This window comes from Lutjanus erythropterus, chromosome 23 (assembly GCF_056507025.1).
Source record: "Lutjanus erythropterus isolate fLutEry1 chromosome 23, fLutEry1.hap2, whole genome shotgun sequence".
Classification (NCBI taxonomy): Eukaryota; Metazoa; Chordata; class Actinopteri; order Lutjaniformes; family Lutjanidae; genus Lutjanus; species Lutjanus erythropterus.
This window is the reverse complement of record NC_139339.1, coordinates 8,441,859-8,467,707: the sequence shown is the minus strand read 5'-3', so window position 1 is coordinate 8,467,707 and position 25,849 is coordinate 8,441,859. Positions and strand designations below refer to the sequence as shown.

The 25,849-nt window shown below is 38.5% G+C and overlaps 1 protein-coding gene across 17 annotated transcripts in view; it reads left to right on the top strand.

Moving 5' to 3' along the window:
* The window catches only part of ptprda (protein tyrosine phosphatase receptor type Da), a 256,470-nt gene that overhangs the window by 178,504 nt on the left and 52,117 nt on the right, over positions 1-25,849 (top strand). For 10 of the 17 annotated variants that reach the window (XM_084711929.1, XM_084711935.1, XM_084711934.1 and 7 more), the window contains 7 exons: positions 7,844-8,032; positions 10,880-10,897; positions 13,613-13,723; positions 20,491-20,760; positions 23,497-24,078; positions 24,522-24,667; positions 25,692-25,836. In XM_084711929.1, coding sequence (XP_084568055.1) covers positions 7,844-8,032; positions 10,880-10,897; positions 13,613-13,723; positions 20,491-20,760; positions 23,497-24,078; positions 24,522-24,667; positions 25,692-25,836 — 1,461 coding nt within the window. The remainder of the gene's footprint in view (positions 1-7,843; positions 8,033-10,879; positions 10,898-13,612; positions 13,724-20,490; positions 20,761-23,496; positions 24,079-24,521; positions 24,668-25,691; positions 25,837-25,849) is intronic. The other 7 variants (XM_084711944.1, XM_084711936.1, XM_084711941.1 and 4 more) reach the window with 1 other exon arrangement.

The following is a 25,849-nucleotide window of genomic DNA, read 5'->3' as shown; positions in this document are numbered from 1 at the left end:
AATTACCTTTGGCTAGTTTATAAAACACCAAGTCTTAATTCAATCTAGGTCAGCTAATGCATTAGCAAGCCATGAAACAAGCCAATTCCAAATGATGTCCTTGTGAGCAGCAAGAGTGCTGTATGATTAACGTGATTAGCACCCTAACCCTGCTAAATTCTCCTATCTTCTTTCTCACTTCTTTTGGATTTTTGAGCGTGGAAAGAGCTTTAATCAGTGTCCCTCAACTTCAAATTATATGCTATGGTGTGGTGGGGGGAAAATGGCTTTGGCTCGGGCTGCTGAGAAAAATAAGCACTGCTGTCACACTCCACGGGTAATGTTTTGTGGCTCGTCTTTTTGTGCTGGCTGAAATCTTATCTTGGAAGGGGTAGAAAGAATCAGATTGATTACTGAAACTGGGCAAAAATAATCTTTAGGGCAGGGGAAAAAGGGGCGTAAAATTTAAGAGTGTCATACTTGAAGACATCTGCCCCCAAATTCCCACACTTCCCATAATCCAGCATTTTTTGGCAGAGGAGGGATTCCCAAACAACAATAGGTCTTGACACACACTTTTCTTAGCCACACCGCCACAGCAAGTGACCTGTGACAGCCTCTTTGAGGAGATTGTATCCACTCAAATACGTCCAACAAATATATCTTATTATGGCCTGCAGGGATTTTCCCTGAAGAATAACCTCAACCGCGGGGGTGAAAAGTCTTGTTCCGCTTGGGAAGAAAAAGGGTCGGACTGAATCCAATCCTTGTGCAGCAACCACGGCACTTAAGCCAGAATGTGACCGGAAAGGTTTATGTTTTTATGGCTTCACTTGGAAAGTCCAGTGCAACAAAGGCTTGTTTTTCTTCTCAAATTCCTTTGTACTTATTGGATAATTTTGGAGCCAAATGTGACCTCACTGACATAAAACAGCATCCACATATCACATAATTAGACTTAATCAGATTTGCACTCAATTTTCTGAACATTTTATCACTTATGTGTTACTACACAATGAAGGAATGTCATTCATACAAAATTGTATTGCATTTTGACGTCAAAGCCATCATAATAATTATTATCTTAAAAGGATTATATATAAACCTCTCTTTACATTACAGATTAGTTTTAACTCAAAACCTAGATTAGATTTCAGTCTGTTGCACCATAACTTTAAGCTCTAATTTAGGAAGTATGACTTAGCTAGCTAGCAAGCAGTGTAATATTTTGCTATGTTTATAGCTAGCTAGCAAACCAAGCAAAACAACATTTTGTGAATGAATACAGAGCAGCCAGAAATGACCATTTGTGGCAGACTATTGATATCTGGCAACACCAACTTCTTGTGCAATTGTTTTGTCCAAAAGCTGTGCCCTGTATACAGTTAATTATTCACCAAATAGAGTGACAGCTATAGTGCTGTATAGTGCTGGAACTTTTAATTTGATTTTCTACAGCCAAATTGTCCCATAGCTGTCAAGAAGATACCAAACTCAAGCAGACATCCTGGCTTTAGTTTGACTGTCTGGTCCCACTATCTTTCTAATGAATTCCACTCCATAAATGTAACTGCATTAGTCCTGTAATACCTTGTAAACACACACACAGACACACACACACAAGAGCCTCGGCGTAGCACTAACTGAGCAAACATGTAAACAGTAACAGATCACGTCTGAATGCTACCTTTATCTGTTGAGACTCAATTAGGCTTATTTAATTAGAGCCTAAACAAGGAGGATATTACTTGAGTTTGTCACTCAAGCCATTACGCCACAGCAGGTGAGAAGTTTACTTTGAACGGAGGGTGTGTGTGTGTGTGTGTTTGTCTGTGTGCAGTCATAGCAGCTGCAGTATGACGACAAATTGTGCTGAATTTATGCCGCAGTCAAGCAACATTTTAGAAACCGAAATGGCCACTGTTGTCATACAAGGAAAATGTGATTTCAGTCGCGCTCGTATTTTGTACCAGTGATCAATAGATATAATCTGCTAATGGGTTGAGTTTATGTCCAGTGGCCTTATGTCTTCAGCAAAAATCTGCTCACCGAGGTACTTTTTGAGCCAATGTCCTTTTTATACTCCTCCCATACTTGGCACCACACACTCATATGGCCTGATAGCCTGGCAGTGGCTAATGTGTGCAAATTGTCATTGGGAGTCTTTTTATATCAAGCACCAGTGCTCAGCACTTCTCTAGAAGGTGACTTCAGCATTTCTCTCCCTTCCATCTCATTTAGTGTGTAGATCCATTGTTGAATATACAGTATGGGTCTGTAAAGCAGAAACTGCCCTTGTCTTAGACTGTCCTTGAGATTGCAGTTCTCAGCGAGATAGATTAAGGAAGCGGGGGGAAATCTGGAAAAACCTTTCTGTTAATTTCACTTCTCAGCTTTGACTTCTATATTCTACAGGGCAGCTTCTGTATGTTCAAGTAATACAACATATACATTGTAAAAATAATCAGGAGTTTAGTGGAATCAACTCATTTTTCCCCATAACTGAACACAAACAAGTTTTATTTATTCAAGTTAATTTGTTTTCAGAACACTACAGAACTTATAAACATGAGTTCATTTAACTTTTAAGTCTTTTCACTTGACACGATGAGTTGAAAGAATTAACTGTTAATTCATTAAATTAACTTTCTCATACAATTTCTTTTCTTTTTCTTTTTTTGTAGCTAATAACCCCAAAACATAAATTCAAATGCAAATGCTTTTCCAATTTCCACTCCTAACAGGATGCAACTCAGAGTTCCTAAAGCGGTAATAAAGTAGATCCTGGCTGATAATTTATGTCTAAAACCAGCCTCTTGACTGTTCACAGAACTGCAAACATGGCACATGGGAAAAACTGCTCGCCTCTTGCCCCCTGGTTGATTAATTATTTCATTCTCTGCTTTTAACACCTTGTCAATAACGCAACTTCTGCCAAAAAAGTACGACAAACACGCCGTGGCTCAAATTAAATAGTGATTAATCCGATTTCATTTTGGTCTCTCGGCCTCGTAAGGAAACTACTGCTGCAGCTCTGTTGACATGAGCTTTTAATCACAGCACAAGCTAGCAAATGTGTTCAATTTCCGTCCCTTTATTTATTATCACAACAGCAATTCTCTTACTGAAGTAAATGAGGGTATAGCTGAGAGTTGCAAGCAGCTTGAAAAAGCACTGGCATTTCTTCTTTTTTTTTTTCTTAATCTTAAGATTTATGCAAAAAAAAAGTTTTTAAGATACCTCATAGTTGATGTCATGACTTTGTGGCAACTCTAGATGAGCACGAGTGCACAAAGCAGCTGTAAAATACATTTCTGGCCTAAGCAAGAATGCATCCAAAAGGCCAGAAACCGTTGCAACAGATCATTAATTTTAAATGCACTGCCTTGAGTCATATCAGCTGCCTGCACTGGAGTTACGGGCTAGCATCATGTAACACTCACATTCTATAGGAGAGGGCAGACGGGTGCCTTTTCAGTGCCCTTTGTACTCTTCACCTGACCTCATTTTTATGGGTATTTCACACTCTTAGAGAGTCATACTGTAGTTAATCAGTAGTCTAAATACTATTGTCACATTGTAAAAAAATTTAGTGGAATCAACTCATCTTTTCTCATTAACTTAATATAAATATACAAGTTTTATTTGTTCAGGTTAATTAAACTTAAAATTTCTATTTAGTCAACTTGATTTGTTGGTTCAACTTAATAGCTTAAGCTTATTTAACATCTTTTCTCGTGTACAACTGAATTAATATCATGTTTATTTGACTAAACAAAATTACAATCAACACGTCTTTTCAGATGTAGTCAACTTTTGAGGCAGTGTGGGCAACTTTTTTATAAGCTGAAACGGTTTATTTTTACAGTGCAGTTTTGAAAAGGTATCATGCTGACTGAAGCTACGCCATTTATAATTTAAAATAAATGCTGTCCCACACCCTCTTCTTTTCCCCTTAGAGCTGAATAACCAGGGACATTGCACACTGCAGCAAGAGAACAATTCTGACTTCTTAAAGGACAGCTAAATTATGATCTCTTGAGCACTTTGTTTTAGAATACATTGCAATTTCACAGGAGTTGCTTTTTAGTTCGCATGGATTGTCACATCCAATTACTATATTCAACACGCATCCATGCTCCTAGGCTTGCTTCTGGCTATTGTGTTTGATCAGGTATACTTTTGACTCACTGTAGAATCGACTAATTGTCTGTTCGACCTTGAACAGGCTGAAGGGAACCTGGGCAGCGGCTACCTTGTACAATTAATTCCTTTCCCCCTCCTCCCTGTCTTTCTCCATTTGAGTGAGCAGCTTTGAAAGTGCAGTTTCTCACATTAGACTATTCCTTCATTCCTTGATGGTTGTTAACACAGCGCTTTTAGAAAAGATAAGTCGTTACGAACAAGCTTTTTTTCCCCCCCTCCCATTACTTTCGCTCTCATTCATGCATGGTCTTCATGTGCGTTCCTCATCTGGAAAAATGGACATAGTCACTAAATTTTAAAGAGTAAAATGTTGTGTTGATTGTAAATGCATTAAACAATCAAAGTACACAATTTTGGACATTGTCACCTTTTTAGAAACCTAATCTTTCACTTTTTTTACTCTGTTGTAAATCAGAAAACTTATTGAATCGTATCACATTAACATCTGAAATTGTTATAATACACTATCTACAAGCGAGCAACCACAATTAGTGACTGTAAAGCAGATATAAAAACTCTGTCTCTGTATATATCATTGTCAGTTTGGGTAGGTTCAGGCAATAAAATCGCTTTGGTTAAGAGAAGGAATTATCTCCATTTAAGGTAGGTTTAACCACAATAACCACTCTGGTTTAAGGAAATAAATGTCACCATTTTGGGTAGGTTTAGGCAGTAAAAACACAAGTTATTATCATTAGTTATATAAACTTAATTTCTAGGAGACAGGGCTGGATATGAACATGAAAAATAAAGGGACTTTTGGAGACTTTCTAAATGCTTCAATCCAGGATTGGTTCTTTTCTCCAGTCTAACTTTACTGTTTAAACTATGATTTTAAGTAAATATGGCCACTGTGTGACTGAGGTGAATTGACTAAGTGGTTATTGTTTTAATGAGCAGCACATCAATTTTGAGCAAACAAGTAAACCCAGTGCCAGACACCTACAAACTTTTAACAAGAGTAAAGCTGGAGAATCTCTCATTACCTTAATGGATACTGAAAGGGGCAAAGATAACATACTGTATATCTTCACGGCAAGGACTTACAGTGATAAAACCATATAAGGATGTATGGGCCAAGATGTGCTGCATAACTAACGGTGCACAACTGCCAAGAAAATGACCAGTTTTAAAAGCATGCACTATATAGGAATGGAATTCATTAAACCAATCTGAGGAGACAAAAGAGAGCGCTGCTCTGCGATTGGTTGTTTTAAAACACGTGACAAACGATATCCTTCCATCACTGTCAGAACGCATGTCAGTTCAGGCAGGGACACAGAGTTGCGTCGGAAAGTTTTGCAGTTCAGTCTGAAGTCACTCATTTGTAATACAGTCTCTTTCTGAGAAGATTTATCCATCGAGGTGGTTTCTCATGCCAGATACCCAAAAGCATTGTTGGAAGGCGGCCATGATTGTCGTTTGGCTGTGTGCAGGCTATGGCATCTCAAAGCTGTTTCCAGACTGATGTCTCCTCATGAAAATTTAATGAAGAAAGTGTTTCCAAAAAGGTGCCGTTTACGAGAGCAACGGAAGACACTAATTAGCCGTATCACAGCAGGGAAAGGAAAACTTAAAGGTGCACATAAACCTCATTGGCATTCAGAGTGAGCAGGTTTTGTTTTGCAGATTAACACTTAGCTAACATTGCGGAGAGGCAGACATTTTTGCATATGGAGATCTCCATGGCATGTGTGTGGAATATTCCACTCTGCGCCCTCTCAAAGATCATCACTCGCTGCTATCCAAAAATACTTCCTGTTCAGAGCGGCGAGCTTCAGACAGAGCTGCTCGGGGCTTTGATATTCTTTGTTTTTGCTAAAAGAACATGTTTGGAGCACAGAGCGATGTGAGTTATCGTCTCTAACATTTGAAACGGCAGTGAGAAGTAGCCCGCCCCAGTTCAGTCGGTAAGTTGAGACACAGGCAGGAACAAGACAGCTTAAAAAACACAACAAAGCCACCTGCCATCATCAAAGAACTTCAAAGCTCCGCCTAACCTCAATGTTTAGCCGGTGTAGCTATGGTTTCTGTCTTTCTGTCATTAAAACAATAAAATGAGAAATGAGATTATTTGCTTTGAGTTAGATGAGAAGATCGATAACAACTACTGCCAGGAGACAGTTAGCTTAGCATTAAGACTGGAACCAGGGGGAAACAGCAAAAAAACTATCATCATAGTTCAACCTCACTTCTTATTAGGGCTTGGACAATATTTTTACCTCCTGATTCAAGGGTGCTGATTTGATATGCACTGCGAGTTTCAAGTATTGCAATTCAATATCATAATTTACTGCATTTTTTTAACATTAGACCACAGGAAAAAGTTGAGTCATACCCTTTTAGAGGCTGTGTATCAGGTTTCATACTTCCAAAAATAATGCTCAGTTGCTGTATCTGTGTGGTGTTGAAGCTACAGAGAAGCAGATTGAGTAAGCGATGTGAAATCAGCAACACAGAGCAGAGCAAATATACAACTGAAAGTATGACCACACGTCATTTTATTTCAAGCATGAGAAGTAAAGAGTTTCTCTGCCAACCCTACCAATTATAATGTTGTGTTGCATTTGTTTAATCCATACAAAACTCTAGGATTCAGTCTCAGTATTTCTCTCAAATGTTGTTTTTATGGATTATACAAAATGAGATGTAACATGTTAATAAATAATAGGTTTTAGAGGTACTGTTGGCAGATTTGACCACATGTGGATAGAGCCAAGTCAGCCATTGTATGTGTGTCCTCAGGTCCTAATGCTAAGCTAAGCTAAGTCACTCCTAGCTATAGCCCCATATTTCACTGACAGATATGAGAGTAGTAAAGGCCAAAACACACTAAAAACGGTAAGAGGCCCGGCTCATGACAGACATGAGTTGATGCTCTTATGACACAGTGCAGGCATCAGATTTTAAACCCCAGCATTATTTTAGAATAGATATCAAGGCTTTAATTTTCTAGACATTTCTATTTATATTTCAATATTTAGGGAAAAGTTGGTATTTATATCTGTTTATTTATTTGTTTGGTATTAATATTATCAATAGTTTGTTTTAAAAATAAAATATTGTCTGCTGAGGGCGAAAATCCTTTACCTATTTATTCTTTTTAGCTCCTTTAGCTTTGATCGCAGAGTCACGCTCCAAAATCTAAGGTCAGACCAGGCAGTTTAATGAGCCTCTTAAGGCTTCTGGTGCATCTTCAGCCACTTAAAACAATAGGCGTACTTCAAAATGTGTGAATTAGATGCTTTCGTGCGTTTGGGCCTTAAGTCTTAGCAGGAAAGCAAATTCGTTTGTTTACCAAAACTGTTCCTTGGAGGCTGTTGTCCATTTTCACTTTTTGTTCATTTTGTGTCCTTGTCAATACCAAATTTCAGTAGGGAAAACACTCTGTTTTGCCGACAGAGTTAATATTCTAACAAAAAACATCTATTTCGCTACTCTGCTGTCTCTTTGCCACTTTATATTAGAGCAAAAAAATTGGAGATATTTTTCATTGTCTCTCTACTGTTTGCTTTCTTTCACTCATTCTGCTGCTCTGCAGTCTTATGACTACAATTTCCACTGGCACACCCTCCTCACCGGCTCTGGACAGGGTCTGAGGAGGCCCACCGTCTCTCTGAATCTGACCTCTGCCACAATGTCTCTCATCTGTCTCCAGAGGACCAGCTGCCCCCTGGTTTCCCCACCATAGACATGGGCCCACAGTTGAAAGTGGTGGAGCGAACGCGCACCGCCACCATGCTCTGTGCCGCCAGTGGCAACCCCGACCCTGACATCTCCTGGTTCAAAGACTTCCTCCCTGTCAACACCACCAACAACAATGGACGCATTAAACAGCTCAGATCAGGTAGGTTTCCTCTGCTGAAAACTTAATTACAACACAGGGAGTCTTCTTTCTTGTTATCCTCTATCTGATCTGCTCCCCCTGTTGTCTCCTCTGTTCTTTCATCCTCTTCTTCCTCCCATAATTTAACTTCTCATTTGGCTTTTCATTTTGTAGGTAATGGCATTGTTTCTACTATTTCCTGTCCTCTACTCTCTGTACGCCCCGGTGTGTGTTGTCCGTATGTGTGTCTCCCTTTGTCTTCCAGTGTTGTCATGGGCTGTTGGGATTGTTCCCCCCTTCTGTGTTTGCTGGCTTCTGCCCTAACTTCTGCCCTCATTGCTCACTGCTGTGACTTTTTACAGTGAATTATTTTGCTGTTTTTGTGTTGATTTCCTTTCCACTGCATTGGTGCAGTATTTTTTTGGATCCATTCTCCTCATTACTTCCTTATTTTTTAACAATTAATATTCAACATTCGGCTTCATTCAGAATCTGCTAAGGAGTGCACATGGTTTTAAAATAGGAAAACATGCAGAAAAGCAAATTAATCATCGCCCTTGTGCATTTGTTGAAATTTTACTTTCGAAAGAGGGATCCTTAAACGTCCTCTGAATAAAAATTTGCTTTGTATAAGAACTTTCTTTCGGTTGAAGCAAAACCTCAAATTCTGGACACTAATCAGCCACAGTAGTGCGTAAAACTTCATAAGGCTTTTCCCCTACCCTCTTTGACTTTACAGCCCCTGCTTTAATGTGTAGACGCCAGCTTTGTTTTTATTTGCCTGTGACATACCCTAATATACCCATCACCTGAATACCCCAAGTTTGATTTCAGTATCTCCAAAGAGATTAAAACTGTTACATAAATCATAGCTTGCAGCTTTATGTGCCAGCTAACGGCAACACATTAGCACAACTACTTGTAAATTTTAAGTCTTGTATGTTTGACCACCTGTCTTCACAGATTTCACAGCTGTCCTTTGTTAAACCGTCTTGTTAACCTTACTTTTACACCTTGCTGACTTGTTTTCAACAGAACTGTGTAGAATTAACCCGTATTTCTAATGTGCGACTTTGATTCACGTAGAGCATTAACGAAACCTTGTTAACTAAAACTTACATAAAGAATATAATCATATTCTTATGCTGTCTTTCTTCTCTCTATATTTTTAAATCTACAGAATCCTTTGGTAAGTGCTTAGCTCTAAAGCACACATCACCCCCCCACTAATTTTCCATGTTTCCAACAACTATTAAAATGCATGGCATGCATTTTACTAACAGATAGTTTAGCTTCAGGGCTACTACTGTACTAGACACACACACACACTCTCCCCTCACCCCAAGGTGTTCAAGTGTCCTACCACAGCTTTAGTATCACCTTTATCAGGGGCTGGTTGCATTAACAGGACTTGGACCTGGTCTTTAGTGGTCGGGATTCTAAATCTGACCTAGTAGTTACACCAGTTGCGCCATCAAGGCTTAAGCCTTCCTCTCACTGAGACTGGGTGTAAATCTTTCACCTGGTCAGAAGCAAGCAAGCTTAGCAAGTCGAAATCTAGCTTCTAGTCATTTTTTCCCCATTCTTGCCGGTCTGGACTACAGGCAGGCCATGCTACTTCACAAATTCTTTTACTACAAAGTGTCTTTTAATTGTCTTGCTGAAATAAGCTTCCTCGAAAAAGTCATTGTCTGGATGGCAGCATATGTTGCTCCGAAACCTGTTTTTGACTTTCAGCATTAATGTTGCGTGCACAGATGTGCAAGTTCCCTATGATTTCATGCCGTAGCATCACAAACACTGGCTTTTGAACTTTGCGTTGGTCACAGTCCAGACGGTCCTTTTCCTCTTTAGCTGAGAGGATGCAATGTCCAAGATTTCCCCAAAAAAATTTGAAATGTGAACTCGTCAGACCACAGCACACTTTTCCACTTTCCATCTCAGATGAGTTAATACATTGGACTGTGTTTATTTGTGCTGGCTGTACAGCTCTAGTAATTTCATTACCTCAGTATGAGATTTCTTTATCTTTGATCCTCCATAATGTTGCCTCAATTTAGAAATGATTTGCTGCAAATCAGTAAGACAGCGGAAGATTAACAATGTATCCTCGTGAAACACTCTGCTGGGCAACTGCCACAGTCTCGTGGGCATTCACATGACCACACATCGCTAAGACTGGGCATTAAGACTTGGCTTAAGTTTTGTTGGTGGTGCAACCGACATAAGGTTCATTCTAAAGACTGGTCTCAACAAAGACCAACTTAGCTGTTAAGACCAGGATTAGTAAAGACCAGTTGGTGCAACCCCCTCGAGAAGATTGTAATCACCAAACCCTAGCTTAGTATTGTCATATACTGACCTAAGTAATGACCTGTCCTCACATGTTTGTTACTCACTCACTGACCCACCACTTACTCACTTACTTGATCTTTTAACACCAGCACAGTAGGACATTTCAAGGGTTTTAGGGAGGTGACCAGCTCAGATCAAGCAAAGGGATCTCAAGTTTTTCTTAAATATGTCTGTTCTCAATCTCATACACAAAGTCCTCAAAGTCTTTCCCTTCAGTAGATGGTCTTCAGAAGCCATTGCCACTTGCAAAAATGGCACCTCCCCGTGGTACACCAATGTACAAGTTCTCTCTGACCTATGATTTTTCTATGATGAATCCTGTCTTTCTCTGCCAGTAGAGTACAGAAAAGTTCTTATTCTCTCTCTATCTCTCCTTTTCTCTTTCCTCTAGTACCTTTATTTACGTACCCTGTTAAATCTAATTTGATTCTTCTTCCAAAGCCCCCAGCCTCTATCTACTCGTACTAATGCTTCTTCTTTCTAATCTTATTTGCATTCATATTATCCACCCAGGTGGTACACCAATAAGAGGTAAGAGTGCTGAACTGACGTTCACAGAATGAAAATAATACAAATTCATTCTTGCTGTCAACCCATCCATTCACTCGAATCATCTCCATTTTTGTCCTGTTTACCAAGACCAAATCCCATTACGTTCATATGGACCTTCCTTCTTATTTGTCCTGTTTCGTTGACTAAATTTGTATTCCATCTTTTTTGTCTATGCTTTATTTACTCCTTTGTATTCTGGTTTTCAAGAGCCTGTTTAGCTCAGTTGTGATATGCTTGCCCTGGCTCAAATAAGCATATCCAATGACAATTATTTTTTTAAACTCTATTTTTTCCGTTCATTTTTGTTTTCTTTTTGGCCATAGCGAATCATGTGTCCCTCTTTTTGTCCAACTAAAACAACCAAGCATTTTTCCCCCTTAGCTGTTCTTGTTCAGCACTAAAAATATGCACAGATGCTGTGGAATCACGCAGGCATGCTGAAGACAACATTGCCTCTCCTCTGCTTTTTTCCTCCCAAAGAATTCTTTCTATCTTTGCAAACTATTTTTTTTCCATTTCTTCTATTTGCTTTCCTCTCCTGTACCTCTACAAAAAAGCCCAAACAACCACTTTTTTGATAAAGTTTCTACGGTGCTTTTTTTCTCTTTCACCTATTTTTCTTACTTTTCTTGGGTTTGGAGACTATTTTACTTTTTGACTTTTTTTCTTCAGGGTTTGGGGAAGGCAAACAGTAGAGTCTGGCGAGGACCTGATTGGCTCATTTTTGCCGTGTGACGCGAAGCTGGAGAGTTGTTGATGCATAAAGCCATTTTTCCCTTGGTCATGTCATGTGACACCACACTGCTGATCCCATTGGTGGATTTTTATGGGTGTCTTTTGTAGCTTTTCACAAGCTAAAGCAGTGGTTGGTTACCTTCTTGTCGGCTCAAGCCGATATTTTGAATTTTGTCTTCTAATACAATTGCATTTTATTTTTCAGCTAAGGGTTGTCAGAAGGTTGTAAGTTGTGCCGACATACATTTCTTGCCAAGATTTGCATGTCAAAACTTTTGTTACAGAGGGTTATGTGTTGGTTTTGCCTTACATGATACGTCAATTAACATTTTTCCAGATATATGAGCAGCATTTTTTAAATTTTTTGTATGGGCTGCATTTTTTGAAAGTTACTTCACGTAGATGAAGTCCCAAATTATTGTTAGGTGATTATTACACTTGATCTGTGATTGAATATGCTAAAATTCATACCTAAATTTCTTTCGTTCAATTGTCCTCCCTTGTTATGCTGCTTTCTTATACTGTAAACCTCTTTTGTTTGATCCATGTTTCCCTGAAGCAGTTATCACTCATCCCCATATTGACCAGTCCAGTGACATGTTGTATATTGAAGGGCTTGCCCCTAAGTGAAATTATGACATTTTTTTGACTATTGGCGCTAGGATGAGTGTCTCTTTAGACCCTATAGTCTTATAAATAATCAGGTTTTTTCTCTAAAGAAGTCATCAACGAGGTAAATTTATAGTAGACAGAAGATATCTTAGGGATTTTTCTTTTCTTTTCTTTTGGATTTGGTTGACAATGTGTTATTTTCTTTTCCCTTGTTGTTATTTTAGGCCTGTTAAAAGGAACAATATATTTGTATTGCAATGTCTTGCATGATTACCATTTGCAGCTATCCCTCACCTATGGTAGGATAACACAGTCTCCATTTTACCTCAACCAGTGGATCAGGCTGTGATAATGACGGGGGATAAACTTTAAAAACATAGAGTTTATAGGGTAACACTTTATATTAAAGTGCCTGATATAAGCGTTAGTTAATAAGTAATAACTCCCTAATCTGATGCTTATTAACATTAGTATGCTTTAATAGGATTATATAATGTTAATAGTAGTATGAATATGTTTATTGTCAGATTTAAATACAATGTCAATTAAACATTTATTGAGTTTAACCTTTACTAAGCTTTTGATGATGCTTTATTAAGATTTTTACATACTTTATGATGCATTTATCGGCAGTTAACTATGCAACTGTGAACAGCTAACTATCAATTTTGAAGGTACCTGATCTAGAGCATGAACAGTGCCGATTAAGTATAATTAATCCTTTATTATGCACTTATTAACAAATATTTTAATTGTTAAATGCATAATAAAGGATTAATTAACATCAATAAGCAGCAAATTCACACTTTAGATCAGGTACCCACAAAATGCATGGTTAAATGTTAATAACTGCATAGTGCTAATATATGCATAATGAAGCATTTATAAATCTTAATAAAGCAACAAGAAGTGACATAATAGATAAGTTAAACTCAATAAATGTGTTTGATATGTAATTATAAGAAACTCATAAGGCTTTGATTAACATTCTTAAGCAGTCAGTAAACTGTTTATTGTGCTATCTTAATAAGCATCTTATGAAGGCCTTATTACCTATTAACTAATGCTTATTATAGGCACCTTAATATAAAGGTCACCGTTTATAATAACAGATACAAGAATTTAGTATTTACTGGATATTGTTTAATTATGACTTCCCTCAAACTGTCCAACTACTGAAGCTTAAAAGGACAAAGCAAAACTAGAAACGAAGGCGGTTGATGTTGGCCTCGAGCCTTGAGGTCAAACAAGTTCTTTTCTTTTTAAATTTTTTGTTTGTGAACTCGATGTGATCGACATAATTTTAACCAAACCTACTCCGTTACACCGTTTGCTATTCCCAACCAGGAGCCCTCCAGATAGAGCAGAGTGAAGAGTCTGACCAGGGGAAGTATGAGTGTGTGGCGACCAACAACGATGGAACCCGCTACTCTGCGCCTGCAAATCTATATGTCAGAGGTAGGAAACATGTGTTAACAGCACTGGCATGCATCTATCAAACATTATATTAACTCTGTCTTTAAAAATCACGAGGAATCTTTAAATCAGCCAATAAGTCTGCAGGCGCCATATCCTGTTAGGCTTGTAAGTATGCTTTTGATTTTGCGGTTCTTTTTCTTTATCCTTTTTCTTGCACTTGACTTACCTGCACTGATTTGAACCTGCAGTATCTGATCTGTTATGTGTTTCTGGTCCTCTCCGTTGATTATCCTGAGCCTTAACACCAATGACTAGACTGCTTGCTGTGTTTATCTACTAATTGCCTTTCAAACCTGACTGCCGGAGGTGGTAAAGGGTGGACGACCCTCCTCCATCAGTCCCCGCTCTTTCCCCAGCAGTGAACAGATCCTTTCTGGCCTTTTTTTCCTCCCAATTCTCAATTCTCTCAACATTAGAAGGACACCTTGAATCTCTCTTTTGTTAGTACCAATTAAATTTCAAATATCAGGAATCAAAACTGGTATAAAGTAATTTTAACAGTGAGGGTTTTCATTAACCTACTTCTTCTGTAAATTTACCATGTAAAAACATAGCCAAGTTTTTGTTTGCTATAGTGTTAAAAATATATACATACTATACAGAATATAAAAACTATTTGATGCATTGGTGCAACTGTTGTTACTGCTTCTCACTCATACTTGCACACAGCAGTCAGGGCTTCATTTCCTTTCATGCACAAAACTCGCTGTTACTCTTCCAGTACACTGTTTAAAAAAAGTTCACTTTTAAGGCAAATTCCTTCACTAAATATTCTGAATCAAACTTTATAAGTTTTTCAATAAACTAAGAAAAAACATTACCCAACCTATAATCTTTTGTTGAGATGATTTACTTTTCTTCAACTTCAACTAAAGAACTTAAATAATGACAATATGGTTTCTAAAACTTGAAGATTCAAGAGTAAGTTATCTCAACAAAAGGTTATTGGTCAGCAAAACCTGTTTTTCATGTTTCGAAACATAAGAGTTTGACTCAAATATATAGTGAAACCAGTTACGTTTACGTAAGTTTTCTCAACCTTTTTTTTTTTACAGTGTACTAGCTTAATTAAATTCTCTATAAATATGTGTAGCACATATATACTTTTATGATTCTGTATTGTAATTTTCATATAGATTTTACATTGCTCTCAGTCGTATGGTTAGCTTTTGTAATCATCCATTACCACCCAGTTCCAAAGTAATACTGTACACAGTGTTTTAGAGATGGGAGTAATCAGATCCAGTATCAGTATCAGAAGGACTAAGTATAATTGTTATTTTATCAAATGTGCAATTATAAATAGCTTTAATATCAATTCTACTTTGGCCACAAACAAAAGGAAATGTACCAGCCTCTTCACTCATGATTAAAATTAAAAACCAAAGTATCATCAAGAAAACAGTACTGGGATCTGCAGATATCTAAATTCAGATATCAGATCAGAACTGAAAAACATGGATTGTGCATCTCTATGATATATAATAAAGCATTCACTTTAATTATTATTAAAAGCTAACCACATGACTTGGGCAGATTTTGTGCTGAAAGTAAATATTCTTATTAAAAGTGTTTGAGCTCAGACAGGTCAAACTTGTTTTGTAATCTTGGGTGTTGGGGAGATACCAGGGGCTCCCTGCGCCTAACAGACAGACAGTCCTTCAACTTGTTTAAGTAGCTTTTGAACACCTAAAACATGGCCTTTTTACTCTCTGTGTTTCCCTTGTTTTTCTCCTGTCCTTATTTCATTTTGTTCTGCATCAATTTCCCTACATCCCTCAGAGCTGCGAGAAGGTTGGTGTGTTTTTACTTTTTAAACACAACATAAAACAGAAGTTCTTTTGTTTGCCACACACACACAAAAAAGAAAGTTCTCAGTTTTTGTTTTTTTTTACTTCTATGGATATCATTTATATTTTTGTCCCACGTTCAGTGTTCATGTTCCCATTGAGAATGCCCCCGGTCCTCGTCACAATGCTTGACTGTCCAACAGGTGGTGCATGTTTGCATCTTTGAGGTGGGGCGGCAGGGACGATATTTGCATCTGTGTCAGGGTTTATTTGCATGGTCACCTCTCTATTGCTTGAGCGAGTCATTCCCCTTCCACAGCCTTTGTCCCACCCTGTCAGTGCTCCTGCTTGGCTTTTCCTATGACTAACAACAAATCAGGTCCATGGAATAAGACAATGAAAAAAAAAAATGTTATTAAAGCTACTGGAAGCCCTAATCCACAACATTAGAAATGAGTTTTAACCCAAATTCAAAGTATTGTCATTTAAAACCGGGCACCATAGAGTTTTGAAAGTTTCAAAAGGAAGTTTTCCCTCGGCACTGTCGTCTAAGTACTCGTTCTTGATGGGACCTACTGAGCCTCTGTGTATAATATTACAAAGACTGCGGTCTGGACTTCCTCTATATGAACATTCTGTCATGATTTGGCACTATACAAACAAGAAATTTAATTTAAAGGTTTTTTTTACACTTTCCAGACATCGGGTTTGAAACTGGGGTGATTATAGTCGGATATTTATAATGAGAATTACACAACGAAGTCTGTGAACCAAGGATGAAAAAAAAAAATCCACGTCAGTTGTCCCAATCAAACTGGTGCGGTCTGGTCCCGCTTCATCTTCCTCTTTGAGTCTGAGGCACCTCAGCAAAGGGGAACTGAAGCTGCCGCATTGTGCCAGACTCTTTTGACAAAGACATTAATTTTACCTTGGATAACACGGGAGTTTGTTGGTCTGCTGCTGCGTTGATCCGGTCGTGGTAGTCTAGCAACTCCCTTGAAGCTGTAGACCAGCATGTCCCTTGTTCTGTGAGGTAGAATTACTGTGTTTTTCAAAAGACTCTCGGCTGGCTTTGAAGTCAGCATAGATGGCAGCTTAAATTTTCCGTTGGAAAAGGCTGTCTGGCGGCAAAGTAAAGTGGTGAAAATATTCTAAATAAAGTGTACACTTATTGATGCTTAATGAGATGCTCGAATTTGATATGTGTTTTTTTCCATTTTCAAACCGAATTTCCATAGGCTTTAATAAAGCTAATTCTATCTAAAACATAAAATAAAACTTATGTGAGTCACAACACCAGCAGGAACAGCGTCCTTCATTTCTATGGGCTTCCTGGAACTAATGGCTGCTGTTCCACATATGAACACTGAATCTCTCTCTCTCTCTATAGAGCCATTTAAGCATCACTACACTCAAATTTTCCCTGTGGTGCTCTCTCCAATTGAAGTTTCTCCGTGATAAAAATATGTTCAAGCAAAATCCATCCTTTGTTGTAATTGGCACTAAAGTCAAGCGCCAAGCTGTAAAAACAACCTTGCCCTCAGAGATTATCCACTTCCTCTGACGAGGATGTTTCTGCGCAGGAAGTCATGAAAGAATGATGTATTTAGAGCGTTATCCACAAGACTTGACAAATGTAATGATATTCAAATGAGCAGGATAATATTATGTCTGTGGGGAGCGTGATCCAATTGGATATTAATTAAATATTGAGTGAGAGAAACGTTGTATTTAATAATGCAAGCAGTTCCCCTAGTTTTCCTCTCTGGAGAGCTGCAGTCTGCTCGACAGAATGGGCTTTGTGAATTAGGAGCAGGCAGCAGGAAGTGCGTGCCTGTGTTGCAGTCAAATATAGCAGATACCTGCACAAACAACTAGTTAAGACACACAGGGACTTACTAAAAAGGCTGTTTACAAAGCAGCATGGATTAATGGGCAGTAAATAGAAGTATTCAGACATTTAAAAGTGACTTCCTTGATTGTTCTCTTCAAGGTTCACTTAAGAATTTAATGAGTGATTTAACCCAAGCTAACTGAATCTATCATGAGCAGGAACACTGACTTTTAATTTCAAACCTCTCAGATATTTTATAACAATCCCTGTGGTCTCTGTCCTGTATCCCTTGTTTCTAAACCCTTTGATTATCCACATAATAAATATACAAATCCTCACCAATAACAACTGAGGAGAAATATTGTCTTGATTCATCTTGTTCTGTCCTTTCCTTTACCCTTCGTGCTAAGACCATGTTACCTTCTTCTTCTTCGAAGTGTTTCTTATTTTTCCCAGGAGGCAAAAATCAGACAAAAGATCTGCACACTTTACTGATGGCTCCCATCAATATTAATGTAGCAACACTTTGTTCTAACAGAGGTCTTTGTCGTTTGACAAAGTCAAACTTGTGAAATTTTAGTCAAACTCAAATGTCAAATTTCACAATGCCTGACAAAGATGTTTTCAAATGTAGCAATTCGATCTAACGCGTTTTGTCATTTGACAATGTCAAATAATAGTCAAATCTGACATTGTCAAATTCCGAAGACCTCTGTCATACTGAAACGTTGCTACATTAAAATTGATGGGAGCTGTCAGTGCAGTGTGCAGACTTCTGCCTTCAGTTTGCAGTTTGTAAAGCCTTCTGGATGTGCGCACCCCAAAGCTTTTTTGTCCTTTGTTGTCCCAGGACCCTTCGCTCATGCACGCCGCAATCTACCAATGTAACACTGGCAGACTAACCCTCCCATTTACATTGTGTGACACCACAGCCTCCTTCTGACCTTGTTGCTGCTTATTTTGGCCCTGCAGCCCCCTGCTTCCCCCACTGACTCCCTTACATGGTTGCCTCACAAAGTCACATCTCCTTTTGTGCATGACAGACTCTTGCTCCCCACCAAAAGGCCTTGAAGCCACGTCCAGTCCATGTGCATTATGGATGTCACACATTTAACTTCACTTTAAAGTGTAATCTGTTCTTTGAAATTTTAGCCTTTTATGTTTTTTTTTTGTTTTGAACAATATATTTTTATGGAATGTGTATCCACCAGAGCTGTCAAATGATATGACTCTTTAAAATCTAGATTAATATCAACATTTCTGTATCATCATAATCATGATTATCCAAAATAAAAATTTGAAATGCACATGAAGAAACTCAAGTAGTCCTATATAATAAAAATCCAGGTTAGGTCAGCAGTGAGAAGCAAGCGTAGCAAAGTATCTCAACAAAAGATCATAGGTCAGCAAAGCTTTTATTAGTGATGTTTCCTGGAGATGCTTCTGTCTTATCTCCTTCTTACAAAACATGGCTTTCCTAGAAATCCTTCACATGTGAGGCACCGTCCGTAGGTAACGGTAAAGTTGAATTTTAGAACTTTCAACCTGAATAACCTCTCTCCGTCCTTTATCTTGAACTGCACTTAGATGCCCGCGGTCCTGTTGAACTCATTTTAATTAGCATCAGTTAATGGTCTTGATTTTGATTCGTTCACAGCCACAGACAGATTTGTGCAATCATAGAATAAAGTCTGGCCAGACAAGTTAGTGCTTTAAGCGCCAGCATAATTGCTCCTCCTGTGATAAGCTAAAGACCTCTCAGTTGTCATTGAATTTGCCAGCATAAAGAAAGTATGTATGACTTTACTTTTATCCTGTGCTGAGCCTGTGCTGAGCTGTCTGGCAGAGTTCTGAGGTTTAAAGCCACTCTGAAAACTTCACCTTTCTAATCCATCTCTATGGCATTGTTTATATTAAAGGAAGGCTAGCACAAACCATAGCAGGCTTCTTATACTGCATGACTGTACATAAAAGGTAATGCAGGGGTGTAGCTTAGTCTTGTGAGTGCACACTATAAAAAATTTAGTGAAATCTTCTCTCATTAACTTTTACATAAAAGTACAAAGTTAATTTAACTTGAACTCTTTACTATTTATTTTCATAATCTGTAAACTTGAAGTTTGTTGACTTAAAATGAAGAATTGAATGAATGTATTGTACAGAGTTCAATCAGCTCATTAAATTAAATCATCCGGGAAACATGATCAGCATATTATCAGACTTCCCAGCATGCATTGCTTTAGACTTCTTTGGTTAAAACCATCCAGAGACCCTTCTTTTTTATCATTTGAAGAAAACATAAATTATGAAAACGTGCTGTGTGTTTCTAATACACTTTAAAAAAAAAAAAGTCATGGCTTGTTTTACCTCAACTTATGTGGTCAACTTGAAATTTTTAGGCAGCCTGTTTGTTAACTTTTTAAAGTGACGACAAGTAGTTTACTTTTTACAGTGTAGCTAGTATCCCCAAAACACAAATTCAATATCTATCTGTAGTAGTCAAAGTGATGAAAGGTCAGACAGGTAAACATATTTAGGTGTGGATGCATAACATCTGACAGCTCTAGTTTCTACTTTGGACTGAGCCTGAAAAGCAGAGAAAAACCATCATCCCCCTCCTGATGCGTTTGCGACTTCTCTGGATTATCATCTATGTTTGTGTGATGTGAGAATGTGATGCGGCACATTATCTCACATCAGCTGGAAGTGCGCAGCCTGAAAGTTGTTTCTTTGCATACAACTGTGGAGTGCTGTTGACTGTCCAGCACTTTGTGCGGTTGTGTATATATCTGTACCGATGGTGATACAGTATTTTTGTGCATGGTGCTCATGTTGATGTTAACCCATTCACCATTGAAATCTCTTGAGTCTTGGATCAAATGTGTTTAAATGTGTTTTCTTAACCTCCATCCAACAAATCATAAATTATCTATGTAGGAACAGATTTCGTTTTTATGCTACAATTAAACCTTTAAAATTCTGCTAATGTTTTTGTTATATAACGTATGAATGTCAGTTTTCTTTTGGCAACATCTGAAGAGAATTCAGAACATTTTTCTATAAAAGGAATTCAGTTGCTCCATTTTCTGCTGGGTTTTCACACCACGTTTGGTCTTTTTCAGTACGCCGGGTGCCACCACGATTCTCCATTCCACCTACAGACAATGAGATCATGCCAGGCGGCAGTGTCAATATCACATGTGTGGCAGTGGGCTCTCCCATGCCATATGTCAAGTGGATGCTGGGTGCCGAGGACCTCACGCCAGAGGACGACATGCCCATTGGACGGAACGTCTTAGAGCTTACGGACGTCCGGCAGTCGGCCAACTACACCTGTGTGGCCATGTCAACCCTGGGGGTGATAGAGGCTGTTGCACAGATAACCGTGAAAGGTAAAGCTGCTTCTCATTTAAAATTAAAGACAGTATGCTCCTATATTGAGGCTAGAGCTGGACTTAAAGGGATAGTTTGATTTTATGAAGTACTTATGGTATTACTTAAAGTAGATGGTGGTCAGCATGCCTCGAGGGTGGAGAAACAGCAGGAGTTCTTGTGTAGGAAGCTAAGAAAAGTACTGCTACTGACAGGGTCAACAGCAAAATGTATTTTAACCACCTAAAAAAAGAATTTAGTACGACTTTGAGGTTACACAAATATTTAGAATATTTTCACTGCTTTATCTTGCTGTCATGGAGCCTTTTCTGATGGAAAATTGCATTTATATAAGCCAAATGCCGCTGTCTCCAAATCAACCAAACCGCATTGGCAAAATCTGTAAGTTTACCTCGCAGAACATGAGAGTTGCTGGTTTACCGATGCCTCAATCGATTAGTTAGTTTCCATTACTGTGTGACTTGTGAGTTTTAAAAGGTTAGTTTGGATTCACCAAAGTCACAAAATAGCACAAACAAAATAACAGATTGAGGCAGTGTTAGATCAGAAAACTCCCGTGTTCTGCAAAGTAAAATGACTGTTTTTGCCAAAGGAGTCTGGTAGAGCGATATTTGACTTGTGTAACTGCGTTTTCCTGTCAGAAAAGCATGTCAGGCAGCAAAGTAAAGCCATGAAAATACTCTAAATACAGCGAGGGCTTAAACTGATACAGTTTTTTTGAGGTGGCTAAAATAACTTTTGTTGCTGACCCTGTCCACAGCAGTAAGTTGCTTAGCCTCTGCACTGGTACTCCTCTCTGCTTCTCTCAAACTGGGGGTGTGTCGACCTCCATCTGCTGTAGGTAACACACTGACTAAGTACGTCATACAACCCCACTTCAAAAAGCTGAACCATCCCTTTGAGAGTAGCTCACTTGTACCAGTTTCCTAAAAAAATCTGCATGCAGTTAAAAATATATACATCAGTTTGCAGCTAGTTTATGTTGAGAGCAAACTATCCAAGCACAGAGTGCTGGCAGTGCTTTAAAGAAAGTTATTTACCTTTCCCTGCCACGATAAGTCATCTGTGGAGGATTCCTTAAAGCTTTAGACAAGCCCTGGCACCAGCCTCAGTGCATTAGATGCCAGATTGAGAATATAGTGAAGTGCTTATCTCTCAGCTGGAGAGCTACAAAGCCACAAGCTCACCATTTCTGTTAGGAAGAGGTAGGGAAGAGGCAGCGTGAGAGGGGTGTGAAACATAGTGAGTATTGTTTGGTGTCCTCTGTAGACATGGTACTTATCTGAGTGTAATCATATCTACACTGCAGCGTACCAGAAAGATATCCCAGATTGGTGTCGCCACGTTCACGTGCACACAGGGGACTATCTCACACACACACACACACTCAGCTTTGTTTTTCCTAGACATAACACAGAGATATTAGTCACAATATAACAGTCTGGCGGCAAGCTCCCCCAGAAGCATACTTCAGATGGCATATAAAGACAATATATTGCCCTGAAATCTTTTTCCATGTGCCATGGTGCAGGGAATTAAAGCAATAAATTTACCTGTTAAATTATTAAAGTGATAAACACTGGGAAATCTGAGATTAACGGCAACAGCACTCTCAGCTGCTGAACGGGGGGTATGCAAGCCTTTAATCTCACACAATAGTTCATACACGTTTTTTTTTACAGATAAAATGTGAAAAAAATTAAGAAAGCACTGGTATGACTTTAGATATATTATATATCATCAGTAGCAAGTGCAATGAGCTGGTAAATTATTATCAATATAATTAATCCATCTACAAATTAAAATAAATGATGGCCTATAACATAAAATAAATGACTCTACGGGGGTGTAACTTTGTAATGTTTAGGGCTGCATCTAATGATTATCTTTTAAACAATTAATATTTCAACATTTATTTAATTATAATCCTGAAAAATAGACACATAAAGCAAACTAGAGTAATAATAGTGGCATATTTTAAAATAAGCCTAATTTCCGCGTTATTTGATTGACCCTATTTGTCAAATGTCAGAAAAACACTGGACCTCAAATTCATAAGGATTGATGTAACACATTGATTTTATCGCTGTGTTAAACCTACTCCCAGAACTGGAAAATCATTATTTTTACTTAAATAAATTAAAAAACTTTAAATGGTCATGACATGACTTTGTTTAATCACTGAACTAATATGCAGTTAAGATCATCACTGGCAAATGATTTTTTGTATCAGTGTGGAGCAACTGAAATGATTTGTAACGACAGTTTCTAATGTTGGTTTTAGCCATTTTCACACTCGCACGTGGCTGATAAAGTAAACAGAAAATTTTAAATGGTTTGATAATGTGCCGACAGTCCTAATATCTCATGCTTGGGTGCTGACAAAATGTAAATGGGATGCTGCTGTCTTGATACTGCTCCTGCTTGACAAAACACTCCAGTGCTTTCACTTCAAGTACTTGTTCAGAGCACCTGTACTCTCAGTTTGCAGGGAGAGCCATTCTGTCATGTCTCTGCTTAAAATACTCCCACACTTTAGATGAACCCGGGCGGGTTTGTTAGCTGCTACTTGTTTTCTGGGTGAATTTATGCTCTGATCGGGCGCACCAGTTTATCACAACATGTAGATGCACATTATGCAAACTGATGGCATCGATAATGTCACTGAATCATTGTAACATGAGTAATGTTTGCTCTATAGTTTCTTAATATTTATGTAATATTTATCATTACAGCATTGCCCAAGGCTCCTGGGATTCCCGTGGTGACAGAGCGCACAGCCACCAGCATAACACTGACTTGGGACTCTGGGAATCCTGAGCCGGTAACCTACTACATCATCCAACACAAGTCCAAGTACTCGGAGGACTTGTACAAGGAGATCGACGGCGTGGCCACCACTCGGTACAGCGTGGGAGGCCTCAGCCCGTACTCGGACTACGAGTTTCGGGTGGTGGCGGTGAACAACATCGGGCGGGGGCCGCCCAGTGAGAGCATCGAGGCCAAAACGGCCGAGCAGGCGCCCAGCACGGCGCCAAGGCAGGTCAGAGGTCACATGCTGAGCACCACCACAGCGGTTATCCACTGGGACGAACCGGAGGAGGCCAACGGACAGATCATGGGCTACCGGGTCTACTACACCATGGATTCCACCCAGCACGTTAATCTCTGGGAGAAGCAGATTGTCCGGGGGTCGAACTATGTCACCATCCAGGGCCTCATCCCCAATAAGACCTACTACATCAAGGTTTTGGCTTACACCTCAGTAGGCGATGGACCCCTTTCTCCAGACCTTCAAATCATTGCTAAGACAGGAGGTAAGCATGGTTTATTTTTATTGCCAGAGAATCCAAATTCAGAGTTTAACAAATGTTCATGCTCCACAATTAAACTTCCAGTGTCACAAACATTTTCAAAGCTACATTTTTAAGTCACCAATCCTCATTAGTGGGTTACAGTTGTTAAGCAGAGCTGTAAACACACAAATCTTCAGGCTGTCAACAAAAACTTCAATTGGCCTCCTCAAGCGGGAAAAAGAGTTTTGCATGAGAAAAGTGAACAAAAAAGAGGAAATTTAAATGTGTTGTTTACTTCTTACTAAAAGTCAAATAATCTTTCTCAGCATGAAGTAACCATGTAACGACTGTGTCTGCTGAAATACAGTGTGGCTCCGTGGCATCTTTGTGGGTATGACTGTAATCACAATGAATAGTGCAAGACGTGAGAGAGTAATGAATTCATCCCTTCATTCCATTTGCAGTTCCCTCCCAGCCGACTGACTTCAAAGGAGAGGCCAAGTCGGAGACCAGTATTTTGCTTTCATGGATCGCCCCGGTGCAGACTGGACAGGAAAATCAAATCACGGGATATGAACTGATGTACAGGAAGAGGGACGACAAAGAGGAGGTAAGTCCTGACCATTAAGATTAAAAGTCTGTCATAACAAACACAATACTCAAAATCACACAGTAACTAATAGTTGAGTAGTAGTTTGTGTTATTCAAACATAAATTTTGTGCGGTCATGTGTCATTATTTACCTCATGCCAGACCTGTAGGATTATTTTAATTTCTTCTCCATTTCTAATGAAGCTACATGACAGGGCACATAAAAATAAATTAAAATAGAATAAAAAGAAATATATATTTTCATATATAACACAATGAGGTGGTGTAATTTTAAAGGTCCAGTGTTGTGTTAATGTACCAGAGCAGGACAGATATATTGGTTTACCAAGCACAGCTATGCTGGTCTATATCAGTCTTGGTGTATATGCTGTGCCATATTTTTTTATTTATTTATTTTTTTTTAGTTTTATAGGCAGACTTTTGTGTATATATTGATCTTTTTACTAAAGATATTTCTATTTGTGTTTTTTATTTATAAATATAAATATACAGTTTCAGTGCCCTGATGTCCTTCTCGATTTTATATATATAAAATAAGTATAATATATAAGAATATTGGTGGATATATCTATATCAGAACTTATTTTACTGTCTAATATCGGTACCACCAAACAGTTACAAAGAGTGTCATAATTAATAATTGTGAGACCATTAAACATGACACTAAAAATGCAGCGATACAGAGTCAGAAGTAGCACATCAATATGTCAAATCTGTACAATAAAGGGTTGAAGCTGTTTTTGTGTTTTAACATTGAGATTTTGGTCGGACACTATTGTAAACAAAAAGCCCCGGAGAAACGAGGTTCACAATGCAATTTGTCAATCACTATAAAGTGCACTAAATTGACTGTCACATTCGTTTTATATAAACTAATGACTTGTTTCAATTCTGACAGCAAAAGATGATACAAAGTTTATTTTCCTATCTGAGAGGGCAGCAGCTTTTATTCTTTTTTTTTTTTTTTTTGTCTGGAACTCCTTGTCCTTTTAAAAACTGACAGTATGAAACTTTCTCCACAGAAACGTATCAGCTTTGAGCCGACAACCACATACCTGCTGAAGGAGTTGAAGCCCTTCACCACTTATACTTTCCGGCTGGCTGCTCGTAGTAAACATGGAGTCGGAGCTTACACCAACGAGATCTCTGCAGAAACTCCACAGACACGTAGGTCTTCTTC